Below are 12,500 nucleotides of genomic sequence, written 5' to 3' on the forward strand. Positions count from 1 at the left end.
TTCCTCAGGATCCAGGAGTTCAAGGTTTCTCTGAGCGAGCAGAAGCTGGATATGCAGGCGCTGCGCCAGCTGTGCTTCAGCGGTACGTGTGTGTGTGTGTGTGTGTGTGTGTGTGTGTGTGCGCTCCACACGCTCATGCTCTCTCTCTCCCTCAGGGATCCCGTGTGAAGGAGGCATCCGCTCGCTCTGCTGGAAGGTCAGTCTGCCGTGTCCTCGAGTCTCACTCGTCATCATCATGTGACTGAATCAATGAATGACAGATTTCCTCCCGCTCCTCAGATCCTGCTGAACTACCTGCCGTCGGACCAGGCCGTGTGGGACTCCTTCCTGCAGAAGCAGAGGTTACACACACACACACACACGAGGACGTCTCCACACAGCAGTTTCGTCAGGCTCAGCACACAACTGACCCCAGAATATAGTTTTACACACTGAGTTTGTTGTTGTTGTGCTTGTTTAGGCTTTAAAGGTGACATATTATGCCCCTTTTCACAAGATATTATATGAATCTCTGGCGTCCCCAGAATGTGTGTGTGACATTCCAGCTCAAAATACCAGATCATTTATTATCGCTTCTCTTTTGTTGGTTGTGAGCAAAAACACACAGTTTTTGTGTGTGTCGCTTTAAATGCAAATGAGCTTTAGCTCCGCCTCCGTTCAGAAGAGGGCGGAGCTTCAGAAACTCCGGCAGTAACAGAACCGGCCGATCTCACTCCTCCAGAATCCCAGAGTAACCAGTAGCGAGTGCAGCCTTACGGAGAGACTCAGGGAGAGTTTCTGGGTGTTAGTGGACACATTACTGTAGTTGTTGTGGAGTTACACTGATCATCTCATCATCATGATGAACTCTTACACACGTGTCCACAGTTCCTGAGGGGTTTATAAGACAGCGCTGACATGTTCTGGTCACTAGTGTCCAGTGCTCGTCTGTGCTCAACAGAACAGTTTCATGCTTTGCTGGATCTTCTGCCGTCGCGTTAGAACTGGTCTCTGATGTGGCTCGAGGAACCAAACATCGGCTGGTGTGTGTAAACGTGCAGATTAAGGGCGGTAATGTTATAAACGTGCAGATTAAGGGCGGTAATGTTATAAACGTGCAGATTAAGGATTATTTTTGTCATGCTTGCAGAGAAAGGCTCACCAGAACTAAGATACTGGGTGTCACTCTTCATGTTTTCTGTGTTGTTAGACCCGGGACCCGATTATAGCACTTAAACATGGGAAAAGTCTGATTTTCATGATATGTCCCCTTTAAAGTCCCATGTGGAGCACATACACTTTATGCTAATGAGCTCGACTCTGATTGGTCAGGGATCTATACGCCCAGTTTCTGAGAGAGATGATCATCCAGCCAGGAATCGCCAAGGCAAACATGGGCGTGTCTCGAGAGGACGTGACGCTGGAGGATCACGTGAGTGTGAGCGCTTTCCAAGACAGGAAGTGTGTGTGTGTGTGTGTGTGTTTGTGTGAGACTGCTGGTGTGTGTGACGCTCTAGTCTCTCGTCTCCAGCCGCTGAACCCGAACCCCGACAGCCGCTGGAACACCTACTTCAAAGACAACGAGGTTCTGCTGCAGATCGATAAAGACGTCAGGTGCTTCATCACTTCGTGTGTGTGTGAGCGTCTGAGTGTGTGAGCGTCTGAGTGTGTGAGCGTCTGAGTGTGTGTGAGCGTCTGAGTGTGTGAGCGTCTGAGTGGTTGAGCGTCTGAGTGTGTGAGCGTCTGAGTGTGTGAGCGTCTGAGTGTGTGAGCGTCTGAGTGTGTGAGCGTCTGAGTGTGTGAGCGTCTGAGTGTGTGAGCGTCTGAGTGTGTGAGCGTCTGAGTGTGTGAGCGTCTGAGTGTGTGAGCGTCTGAGTGTGTGAGCGTCTGAGTGTGTGAGCGTCTGAGTGTGTGAGCGTCTGAGTGTGTGAGCGTCTGAGTGTGTGAGCGTCTGAGTGTGTGAGCGTCTGAGTGTGTGAGCGTCTGAGTGTGTGAGCGTCTGAGCGTCTGAGCGTGTGAGCGTCTGAGCGTGTGAGCGTCTGAGCGTGTGAGCGTCTGAGCGTGTGAGCGTCTGAGTATGTGAGCGTCTGAACGCGTGATCGTCTGTGAGCGTGTTAGCGTCTGTGATCGTCTGTGAGCGTGTTAGCGTCTGTGATCGCCTGTGATCGACTGAGCGTGTGAGCGCCTGTGAGCGTGTGAGCGCCTGTGAGCGTGTGATTGTGTGTGTGTGCTGTCACATGAGTTGTGATGCATATTAATATGCCTGTGTGTGTGTGTGTGTGTGTGTCAGGCGCTTGTACCCAGACATGGCGTTCTTCCAGCGTCCCACAGAGTTTCCCTGTCAGCTGATCCTGGATCCTCAGAACGAGTACGAGACGCTGCGGCGGCGTGTGGAGCAGACCACGCTCAAGTCCCAGACAGTGGGCCGGAACCGCAGCGGCGTCACTAACGTGAGTGTGTGTGTGTGTGTTGATCGCCGGTCGTGTGTGTGTGTGTTGATCGCCGGTCGTGTGTGTGTGTGTGTGTGTGTGTGTGTGTGTTGATCGCCGGTCGTGTGTGTGTGTGTGTTCTGACGTGTCTGCTCTCCCTCCAGGTCAGTTCTCCAGGGAAGGCCTTAAACCTGTATCCCTCCAACGAGTACGAGGTGCTTCCCAACGGATGCGAGGCGCACTGGGAAGTGGTGGAGCGGATTCTCTTCATCTACGCCAAACTGAACCCGGGCATCGCGTACGTGCAGGGCATGAACGAGATCGTGGGTCCCATCTACTACACCTTCGCCACCGACCCCAACAGCGAGTGGAAGGGTAACCCTCTCACTGCTTCCTACACTGCATTGCTTTTCTTACTTAGTATGTTCGTCTTGTTCCCAGTCCAAATATCTAAACATTCTTAAATCAAGAAGCGTTTGCTAGAGAAGTAAAATGACATAAGTAATTCTATCTTGTTTTCTGATATAAAAAAAAAGTAAATTGAGTTTTTGCTTAAAACAAGCAAAATTATCTGCCAAAAGTGTAAGAAAAATAATCTTGTTTTCCATTTGAATTATTAAATTCACGTGTTACTCCGTGTTCCTCAGTGTTCCTCAGTGTTCCTCAGTGTTCCTCAGTGTTCCTCAGTGTTCCTCAGTGTTCCTCAGTGTTCCTCAGTGTTACCCAGTGTTACTCAGTGTTACTCAGTGTTACCCAGTGTTACTCAGTGTCCCCAGTGTTACCCAGTGTCCCCAGTGTTACCCAGTGTTACTCAGTGTTACTCAGTGTTACTCAGTGTCCCCAGTGTTACTCAGTGTCCCCAGTGTTACCCAGTGTTACCCAGTGTTACCCAGTGTTACTCAGTGTTACTCAGTGTTACTCAGTGTTACCCAGTGTTACCCAGTGTTACCCAGTGTTACCCAGTGTTACCCAGTGTTACCCAGTGTTCCTCAGTGTTCCTCAGTGTTACCCAGTGTTACCCAGTGTTACCCAGTGTTACCCAGTGTTACCCAGTGTTACCCAGTGTTCCTCAGTGTTCCTCAGTGTTACCCAGTGTTACCCAGTGTTACCCAGTGTTACCCAGTGTTACTCAGTGTTCCTCAGTGTTCCTCAGTGTTACTCAGTGTTCCTCAGTGTTACCCAGTGTTACCCAGTGTTACCCAGTGTTACCCAGTGTTACCCAGTGTTACTCAGTGTTCCTCAGTGTTACTCAGTGTTACCCAGTGTTACCCAGTGTTACCCAGTGTTACCCAGTGTTACCCAGTGTTCCTCAGTGTTACCCAGTGTTACCCAGTGTTACCCAGTGTTACCCAGTGTTACCCAGTGTTACCCAGTGTTACCCAGTGTTACCCAGTGTTCCTCAGTGTTCCTCAGTGTTACCCAGTGTTACCCAGTGTTCCTCAGTGTTCCTCAGTGTTCCTCAGTGTTACCCAGTGTTACCCAGTGTTACCCAGTGTTACCCAGTGTTACCCAGTGTTACTCAGTGTTACCCAGTGTTCCTCAGTGTTCCTCAGTGTTCCTCAGTGTTCCTCAGTGTTACCCAGTGTTACCCAGTGTTACCCAGTGTTACCCAGTGTTACCCAGTGTTACTCAGTGTTACTCAGTGTTACCCAGTGTTACCCAGTGTTACTCAGTGTTACCCAGTGTTACCCAGTGTTACCCAGTGTTACCCAGTGTTCCTCAGTGTTCCTCAGTGTTACCCAGTGTTACCCAGTGTTCCTCAGTGTTCCTCAGTGTTCCTCAGTGTTCCTCAGTGTTCCTCAGTGTTACCCAGTGTTACCCAGTGTTACCCAGTGTTACCCAGTGTTACTCAGTGTTACCCAGTGTTCCTCAGTGTTCCTCAGTGTTACTCAGTGTTACTCAGTGTTACCCAGTGTTACCCAGTGTTCCTCAGTGTTCCTCAGTGTTACCCAGTGTTACCCAGTGTTACCCAGTGTTACCCAGTGTTACCCAGTGTTCCTCAGTGTTCCTCAGTGTTCCTCAGTGTTAATCAGTGTTCCCCAGTGTTCCCCAGTGTTCCCCAGTGTTCCCCAGTGTTCCCCAGTGTTCCCCAGTGTTCCTCAGTGTTCCTCAGTGTTCCTCAGTGTTCCTCAGTGTTACCCAGTGTTCCTCAGTGTTACCCAGTGTTACCCAGTGTTACCCAGTGTTCCTCAGTGTTCCTCAGTGTTCCTCAGTGTTCCTCAGTGTTACCCAGTGTTACCCAGTGTTACCCAGTGTTACCCAGTGTTCCTCAGTGTTCCTCAGTGTTACCCAGTGTTCCTCAGTGTTACCCAGTGTTACCCAGTGTTACCCAGTGTTACTCAGTGTTACTCAGTGTTACTCAGTGTTACTCAGTGTTACCCAGTGTTACCCAGTGTTCCTCAGTGTTCCTCAGTGTTACCCAGTGTTACCCAGTGTTACCCAGTGTTCCTCAGTGTTCCTCAGTGTTCCTCAGTGTTAATCAGTGTTCCCCAGTGTTCCCCAGTGTTCCCCAGTGTTCCCCAGTGTTCCCCAGTGTTCCTCAGTGTTCCTCAGTGTTCCTCAGTGTTCCTCAGTGTTACCCAGTGTTCCTCAGTGTTACCCAGTGTTACCCAGTGTTACCCAGTGTTCCTCAGTGTTCCTCAGTGTTCCTCAGTGTTCCTCAGTGTTACCCAGTGTTACCCAGTATTACCCAGTGTTACCCAGTGTTACCCAGTGTTCCTCAGTGTTCCTCAGTGTTACCCAGTGTTACCCAGTGTTACCCAGTGTTACCCAGTGTTACCCAGTGTTACCCAGTGTTACCCAGTGTTACCCAGTGTTCCTCAGTGTTCCTCAGTGTTCCTCAGTGTTCCTCAGTGTTACCCAGTGTTACCCAGTGTTACTCAGTGTTACTCAGTGTTACTCAGTGTTACCCAGTGTTACCCAGTGTTACTCAGTGTTACTCAGTGTTACCCAGTGTTCCTCAGTGTTACCCAGTGTTCCTCAGTGTTCCTCAGTGTTCCTCAGTGTTCCTCAGTGTTCCTCAGTGTTCCTCAGTGTTAATCAGTGTTCCCCAGTGTTCCCCAGTGTTCCCCAGTGTTCCCCAGTGTTCCCCAGTGTTCCTCAGTGTTCCTCAGTGTTCCTCAGTGTTCCTCAGTGTTACCCAGTGTTCCTCAGTGTTCCTCAGTGTTACCCAGTGTTACCCAGTGTTCCCCAGTGTTCCCCAGTGTTCCCCAGTGTTCCCCAGTGTTCCCCAGTGTTCCTCAGTGTTCCTCAGTGTTCCTCAGTGTTCCTCAGTGTTACCCAGTGTTCCTCAGTGTTCCTCAGTGTTACCCAGTGTTACCCAGTGTTACCCAGTGTTACCCAGTGTTACCCAGTGTTACCCAGTGTTCCTCAGTGTTCCTCAGTGTTCCTCAGTGTTCCTCAGTGTTCCTCAGTGTTACCCAGTGTTACCCAGTGTTCCTCAGTGTTCCTCAGTGTTACCCAGTGTTACCCAGTGTTACCCAGTGTTACCCAGTGTTACTCAGTGTTACCCAGTGTTACCCAGTGTTACCCAGTGTTACTCAGTGTTACTCAGTGTTACTCAGTGTTACTCAGTGTTACTCAGTGTTCCTCAGTGTTACCCAGTGTTACCCAGTGTTCCTCAGTGTTCCTCAGTGTTACCCAGTGTTACCCAGTGTTACCCAGTGTTACTCAGTGTTACTCAGTGTTACTCAGTGTTACTCAGTGTTACCCAGTGTTACCCAGTGTTACCCAGTGTTCCTCAGTGTTCCTCAGTGTTCCTCAGTGTTCCTCAGTGTTCCCCCAGTGTTCCCCAGTGTTCCCCAGTGTTCCCCAGTGTTCCCCAGTGTTCCCCAGTGTTCCCCAGTGTTCCCCAGTGTTCCCCAGTGTTCCCCAGTGTTCCTCAGTGTTCCCCAGTGTTCCTCAGTGTTCTCCAGTGTTACTCTGTGTTACTCTGTGTTCCTCAGTGTTACCCAGTGTTACTCAGTGTTACCCAGTGTTCCCCAGTGTTCCCCAGTGTTCCCCAGTGTTCCCCAGTGTTCCCCAGTGTTACTCAGTGTTACTCAGTGTTACTCAGTGTTCACCAGTGTTCCCCAGTGTTCCCCAGTGTTACCCAGTGTTACCCAGTGTTACCCAGTGTTCCCCAGTGTTCCCCAGTGTTACTCAGTGTTACTCAGTGTTCCCCAGTGTTCCCCAGTGTTCCCCAGTGTTCCCCAGTGTTCCCCAGTGTTCCCCAGTGTTCCCCAGTGTTACTCAGTGTTACTCAGTGTTAGCCAGTGTTACTCAGTGTTACCCAGTGTTACCCAGTGTTACCCAGTGTTACTCAGTGTTACTCAGTGTTACTCAGTGTTACCCAGTGTTACCCAGTGTTACCCAGTGTTACCCCAGTGTTACCCAGTGTTCCCCAGTGTTCCCCAGTGTTCCCCAGTGTTCCCCAGTGTTCCCCAGTGTTCCCCAGTGTTCCCCAGTGTTCCCCAGTGTTACCCAGTGTTACCCAGTGTTACCCAGTGTTACCCAGTGTTCCTCAGTGTTCCTCAGTGTTCCTCAGTGTTACCCAGTGTTACTCTGTGTTACTCTGTGTTACTCTGTGTTCCTCAGTGTTCCTCAGTGTTACTCTGTGTTACTCTGTGTTCCTCAGTGTTCCTCAGTGTTCCTCAGTGTTCCTCAGTGTTACCCAGTGTTACCCAGTGTTACTCAGTGTTACTCAGTGTTCCCCAGTGTTCCCCAGTGTTCCCCAGTGTTACTCAGTGTTACTCAGTGTTACTCAGTGTTCCCCAGTGTTACCCAGTGTTCCCCAGTGTTCCCCAGTGTTCCCCAGTGTTCCCCAGTGTTCCCCAGTGTTCCCCAGTGTTCCCCAGTGTTCCCCAGTGTTCCCCAGTGTTACCCAGTGTTACCCAGTGTTACCCAGTGTTACCCAGTGTTCCTCAGTGTTCCTCAGTGTTCCTCAGTGTTACCCAGTGTTACTCTGTGTTACTCTGTGTTACTCTGTGTTCCTCAGTGTTCCTCAGTGTTACTCTGTGTTACTCTGTGTTCCTCAGTGTTCCTCAGTGTTCCTCAGTGTTCCTCAGTGTTACCCAGTGTTACCCAGTGTTACTCAGTGTTACTCAGTGTTCCCCAGTGTTCCCCAGTGTTCCCCAGTGTTACTCAGTGTTACTCAGTGTTACTCAGTGTTCCCCAGTGTTACTCAGTGTTACCCAGTGTTACTCTGTGTTACTCTGTGTTACTCTGTGTTACTCTGTGTTACTCTGTGTTACTCTGTGTTACTCTGTGTTCCCCAGTGTTACTCAGTGTTACTCCGTGTTACTCACTCGCGTGTTACCCAGTGTTACTCAGTGTTACTCAGTGTTACTCCGTGTTACTCCGTGTTACTCACTCGCGTGTTACCCAGTGTTACTCAGTGTTACTCAGTGTTACTCAGTGTTACTCAGTGTTACCCAGTGTTACTCAGTGCTACTCCGTGTTACTCACTCGCGTGTTACCCAGTGTTACTCAGTGTTACTCAGTGTTACTCCGTGTTACTCCGTGTTACTCACTCGCGTGTTACCCCGTGTTACCCAGTGTTACTCAGTGCTACTCATTCGCGTGTTACCCCGTGTTACCCAGTGTTACTCAGTGTTACCCAGTGTTACTCAGTGTTACCCACGAGTTGTGTTACTCAGTGTTACCCAGTGTTACCCACGTGTTGTGTTACCCACGTGTTACTCACGTGTTGTGTTACTCACGTGTTGTGTTACTCACGTGTTGTGTTACTCAGTGTTACCCAGTGTTACTCACGTGTTACTCACGTGTTACTCACGTGTTACTCACGTGTTACTCACGTGTTACTCACGTGTTACTCACGTGTTGTGTTACTCACGTGTTGTGTTACTCACGTGTTGTGTTACTCACGTGTTGTGTTACTCACGTGTTGTGTTACTCACGTGTTGTGTTGCTCACGTGTTACTCAGTGTTACTCACGTGTTACTCAGTGTTACTCACGTGTTGTGTTACCCACGTGTTGTGTTACTCACGTGTTGTGTTACTCACGTGTTACTCACGTGTTGTGTTACCCACGTGTTGTGTTACTCACGTGTTACTCACGTGTTGTGTTACCCATGTGTTGTTACCCACGTGTTGTGTTACTCACGTGTTACCCAGTGTTACTCACGTGTTGTGTTACTCACGTGTTACTCACGTGTTGTGTTACTCACGTGTTACCCAGTGTTACTCACGTGTTGTGTTACTCACATGTTGTGTTACTCATGTGTTGTGTTACTCACGTGTTGTGGTGTTGTGTTACTCACGTGTTGTGTTACTCAAGTGTTGTGGTGTTGTGTTACTCACGTGTTGTGTTACTCACGTGTTGTGTTACTCACGTGTTGTGGTGTTGTGTTACTCATGTGTTGTGTTACTCACGTGTTGTGGTGTTGTTACTCACGTGTTGTGTTACTCACGTGTTGTGTTACGTGTTGTGTTACTCACGTGTTGTGTTACTCACGTGTTGTGGTGTTGTGTTACTCATGTGAACCAGAATCAAAGCAACATCTGCGTGTGTTTTCAGGCCTTCCCGCTTGGCTCTCTCCAGTGCTGGACAGCTTTTCTAATATTTACACAGGTCCTAAAGCTCTTGCCCAGACATAACCCTTTATTTCTGCAGTCTTTCTTCAGTTCAGATCTCCCTCTTGCTCACTCTCTCTCTGCCACCGTCATACGCCCCCTAATGCTGATTGGCTACACGTTTGTTGTTGTGTTGGTCCGACTAACATCCAAACTGCATATTTCAAAAACGACTTACCCCACCTTTAAGCAAAAACTCACTTCATTTACTTATTTTTAAAATCAGAAAACAAGATAGAATTTCTTATGTCAATTTACTTCTCTGGGAAATGCTTCTTGATTTAAGAATGTTTAGATACTTGGACTGGAAACGAGACAAGCACACTAAGAAAGCATGTTTTGCGGTGTACTGTTGTGGATTGTGTGCATTAGTCCTAGATCAGAGTTTGTGTGTTCTTGCGTCTCAGAACACGCGGAGGCCGACACCTTCTTCTGCTTCACGAACCTGATGTCTGAGAACAGAGATAACTTCATCAAGAGCCTGGACGACTCGCAGTGCGGCATCACCTTCAAGATGGAGAGCGTGTTCTCCAAACTCAAGGAGAAAGACACAGAGCTCTACATGAGACTGGTGACCACTTCTCTTTATTATTGTTATATTTTGGTGAAATTACTTATAAGGGTCTTCCAGTTTCCATCTGAGCATGTGACACAGTTTAACCGTGTTCTGATGATCATTATTTAGAGTTATCATGGCATAAACAAAGTCTAGCTGGACTACAAACTAAAAATCACTGTCCAACTTTATCTGACAGAACAGAACTGTGTTTTAGGGCTATGAAACGATTAATCACATCCAAAATAAATGTTTGTGTTTATATAATATATTTGTGTGTACTGTGTATAATTATATCTAAACACAGATATTGGTATTGTTTTGACAGTTATACTAACCACCTTTCTGTCTGTCTGTTTTTGTCTGTCTGTCTGTCTGTCTGTCCATCTGCTTTTGTCTGTCCATCTGCTTTTGTCTGTCTGCTTTTGTCTGTCTGTCTGCTTTTGTCTGTCTGTCTGCTTTTGTCTGTCTGTCTGCTTTTGTCTGTCCGTCTGCTTTTGTCTGTCTGCTTTTGTCTGTCTGTCTGCTTTTGTCTGTCTGTCTGCTTTTGTCTGTCTGTCTGCTTTTGTCTGTCTGTCTGCTTTTGTCTGTCTGCTTTTGTCTGTCTGCTTTTGTCTGTCTGTCTGCTTTTGTCTGTCTGTCTGCTTTTGTCTGTCTGCTTTTGTCTGTCTGTCTGCTTTTGTCTGTCTGCTTTTGTCTGTCTGCTTTTGTCTGTCTGCTTTTGTCTGTCTGCTTTTGTCTGTCTGTCTGCTTTTGTTTGTCTGTCTGTTTTTGTCTGTCTGTCTGTCTGTCTGTCCGTCTGCTTTTGTCTGTCCGTCTGCTTTTGTCTGTCCGTCTGCTTTTGTCTGTCTGTCTGCTTTTGTCCGTCTGCTTTTGTCTGTCTGCTTTTGTCTGTCCGTCTGCTTTTGTCTGTCCGTCTGCTTTTGTCTGTCCGTCTGCTTTTGTTTGTCTGTCTGCTTTTGTCTGTCTGTCTGCTGTTGTCTGTCTGTCTGCTGTTGTCTGTCTGCTTTTGTCTGTCTGCTTTTGTCTGTCCGTCTGCTTTTGTCTGTCTGCTTTTGTCTGTCTGTCTGTCTGCTTTTGTCTGTCTGCTTTTGTCTGTCTGCTTTTGTCTGTCTGTCTGCTTTTGTCTGTCTGCTTTTGTCTGTCTGCTTTTGTCTGTCTGCTTTTGTCTGTCTGTCTGCTTTTGTCTGTCTGCTTTTGTCTGTCTGTCTGCTGTTGTCTGTCTGTCTGCTGTTGTCTGTCTGTCTGTCTGCCTCACAGCAAGAGCAGAACATCAAGCCTCAGTATTTCACCTTCCGCTGGCTGACGCTGCTGCTCTCTCAGGAGTTCCTGCTTCCAGATGTTATCCGGATCTGGGATTCGCTCTTTTCAGATCAGGATCGGTTTGAGTTCATCATCCCTGTGTGCTGCGCCATGCTCACGTAAGATCCACACACCAGGGTTTCCGCGGGGTTGTAAAAGGTAGTAAATTAAATTATGCCAAATTAAGGCCAGTAAAAAGTAGTAAACGTCATCTGACGAGGTAGTAAATTTTCGAAGCCCCTTCTAAATGGTTTTCAATTAGAGTAACTTACGTGTGCAGGCCTATTTCCTTACTAAACTTCCATGAATTTATTTTTATTTTGAGTCGGACCCAAAGACAGAGAAAAGAAAGGTCGGACGTGAGTGAACGGAATGACGTCATGCGATGTGTACGTTGGGCGATTCAAGCTGGTACCTTAGCTTGGCGGTAAACCTCTGCGCCGCGCGAGTTTACCAAGTAAATATGGGCAAGTGCAAGTTTTCGGACCTCTGGCTGGAGGACGCTCGGTTTAAAGCATTCAAAACAGCGCCGTTACTAGTTTACCTACATTTCTCAGTAGCGTCGCTATTTTCTACATCAATAGCTTTTCAGAAGTGAAACTATTTTACTGATTAAGTAACATGGTAGCATTCACAGAAGCTACATTTCCCAGCGGAGTTTCTGCTGTGGTCCAGGCTGAAGCCGTAGCCGTGGTGATGACAGACGCTGCGGCGGGGTAGCTGGGGAGCGTGCACCGGAGACCGCGGTGAGAACGCAGGGGGAGAGAAGTGCGAGTTCATATAGTGAATCTTATCAGACTTCAGGAAAATGTTTGCCAGGCTGCTACTGTTTGGAGCAGGTCTTAATTCTGCTCCTGTGGGTTGAACCATGTTAACGTTAGCTGCTAGTGATCTAGTATCCTCCCAATGTGCCCTAAATTAAGTATACATCCAAACAGTGTGGCTCTTCTACAATATACACTCTTCCCGTTTTTGTAATTGGCTATGTGAGGATGTTTGTGTTGCCATGGTTAAAATAGGTGGTAAAAAGGTAGTAAATTCAATTTAAGTATCTCTGTATAAACCCTGACACACACACACACACACACACGCGGGCTTCAGACACACTTAATCTTCAGTAGTATTATAGATTTGTCTGCACTGGCGATATTCGATGAGAACCTTGAGCTGATTTGGTTTGAATAATGAGGTTTTTTCGCTGCGTCTGAAAGCTAACACTTGTGTGAACACTATATAGCGTGTGAATAAGTAGTAAGTCTGAATACATACATAGTATTTGAAAAACCGTCTGTGAAAACAGAACTAGTCTCATATTTGATGAAGTTTCATCATTGATTCTGATATTTTCCTGTTTATTACTGTGAAACGACCTGGACTGGATAAAGCGTACTAACTTGTCCTCACATTGGCTGATGTTTCCTCTGTGCTTTATATTAATGAGTCTTTGTGTTTTTGCAGACTGATTCGAGATCAGTTACTGGCTGGAGACTTTACAACCAACATGAGATTACTGCAGGTAACACACACACACACACTCACACACATACACATACACACACACACTCACACTGTCACACACGCGCACACACTCACACTCACACACGCGCACACACTCACACTGTCACTCACACACACACTCTCACACTGTCACTCACACACAC

General features: G+C 47.7%; 1 protein-coding gene across 2 annotated transcripts in view; it reads left to right on the forward strand.

The window, feature by feature from the left end:
* Positions 1 to 12,500, forward strand: part of tbc1d13 (TBC1 domain family, member 13) — a 17,013-nt gene that overhangs the window by 2,964 nt on the left and 1,549 nt on the right. For both annotated transcript variants that reach the window (XR_013794660.1, XM_079586540.1), the window contains exons 2-11: positions 9 to 82; positions 156 to 196; positions 280 to 341; positions 1,312 to 1,411; positions 1,511 to 1,593; positions 2,270 to 2,429; positions 2,573 to 2,783; positions 9,389 to 9,552; positions 10,798 to 10,958; positions 12,298 to 12,355. Coding sequence is in view for 1 of the 2 variants with exons in the window: in XM_079586540.1 (XP_079442666.1) it covers positions 9 to 82; positions 156 to 196; positions 280 to 341; positions 1,312 to 1,411; positions 1,511 to 1,593; positions 2,270 to 2,429; positions 2,573 to 2,783; positions 9,389 to 9,552; positions 10,798 to 10,958; positions 12,298 to 12,355 (1,114 nt within the window). In the remaining variant the exon portion in view is untranslated. The remainder of the gene's footprint in view (positions 1 to 8; positions 83 to 155; positions 197 to 279; positions 342 to 1,311; positions 1,412 to 1,510; positions 1,594 to 2,269; positions 2,430 to 2,572; positions 2,784 to 9,388; positions 9,553 to 10,797; positions 10,959 to 12,297; positions 12,356 to 12,500) is intronic.

This window comes from Phoxinus phoxinus (assembly GCF_949152265.1).
Source record: "Phoxinus phoxinus genome assembly, chromosome: 17".
NCBI lineage: Eukaryota > Metazoa > Chordata > Actinopteri > Cypriniformes > Leuciscidae > Phoxinus > Phoxinus phoxinus.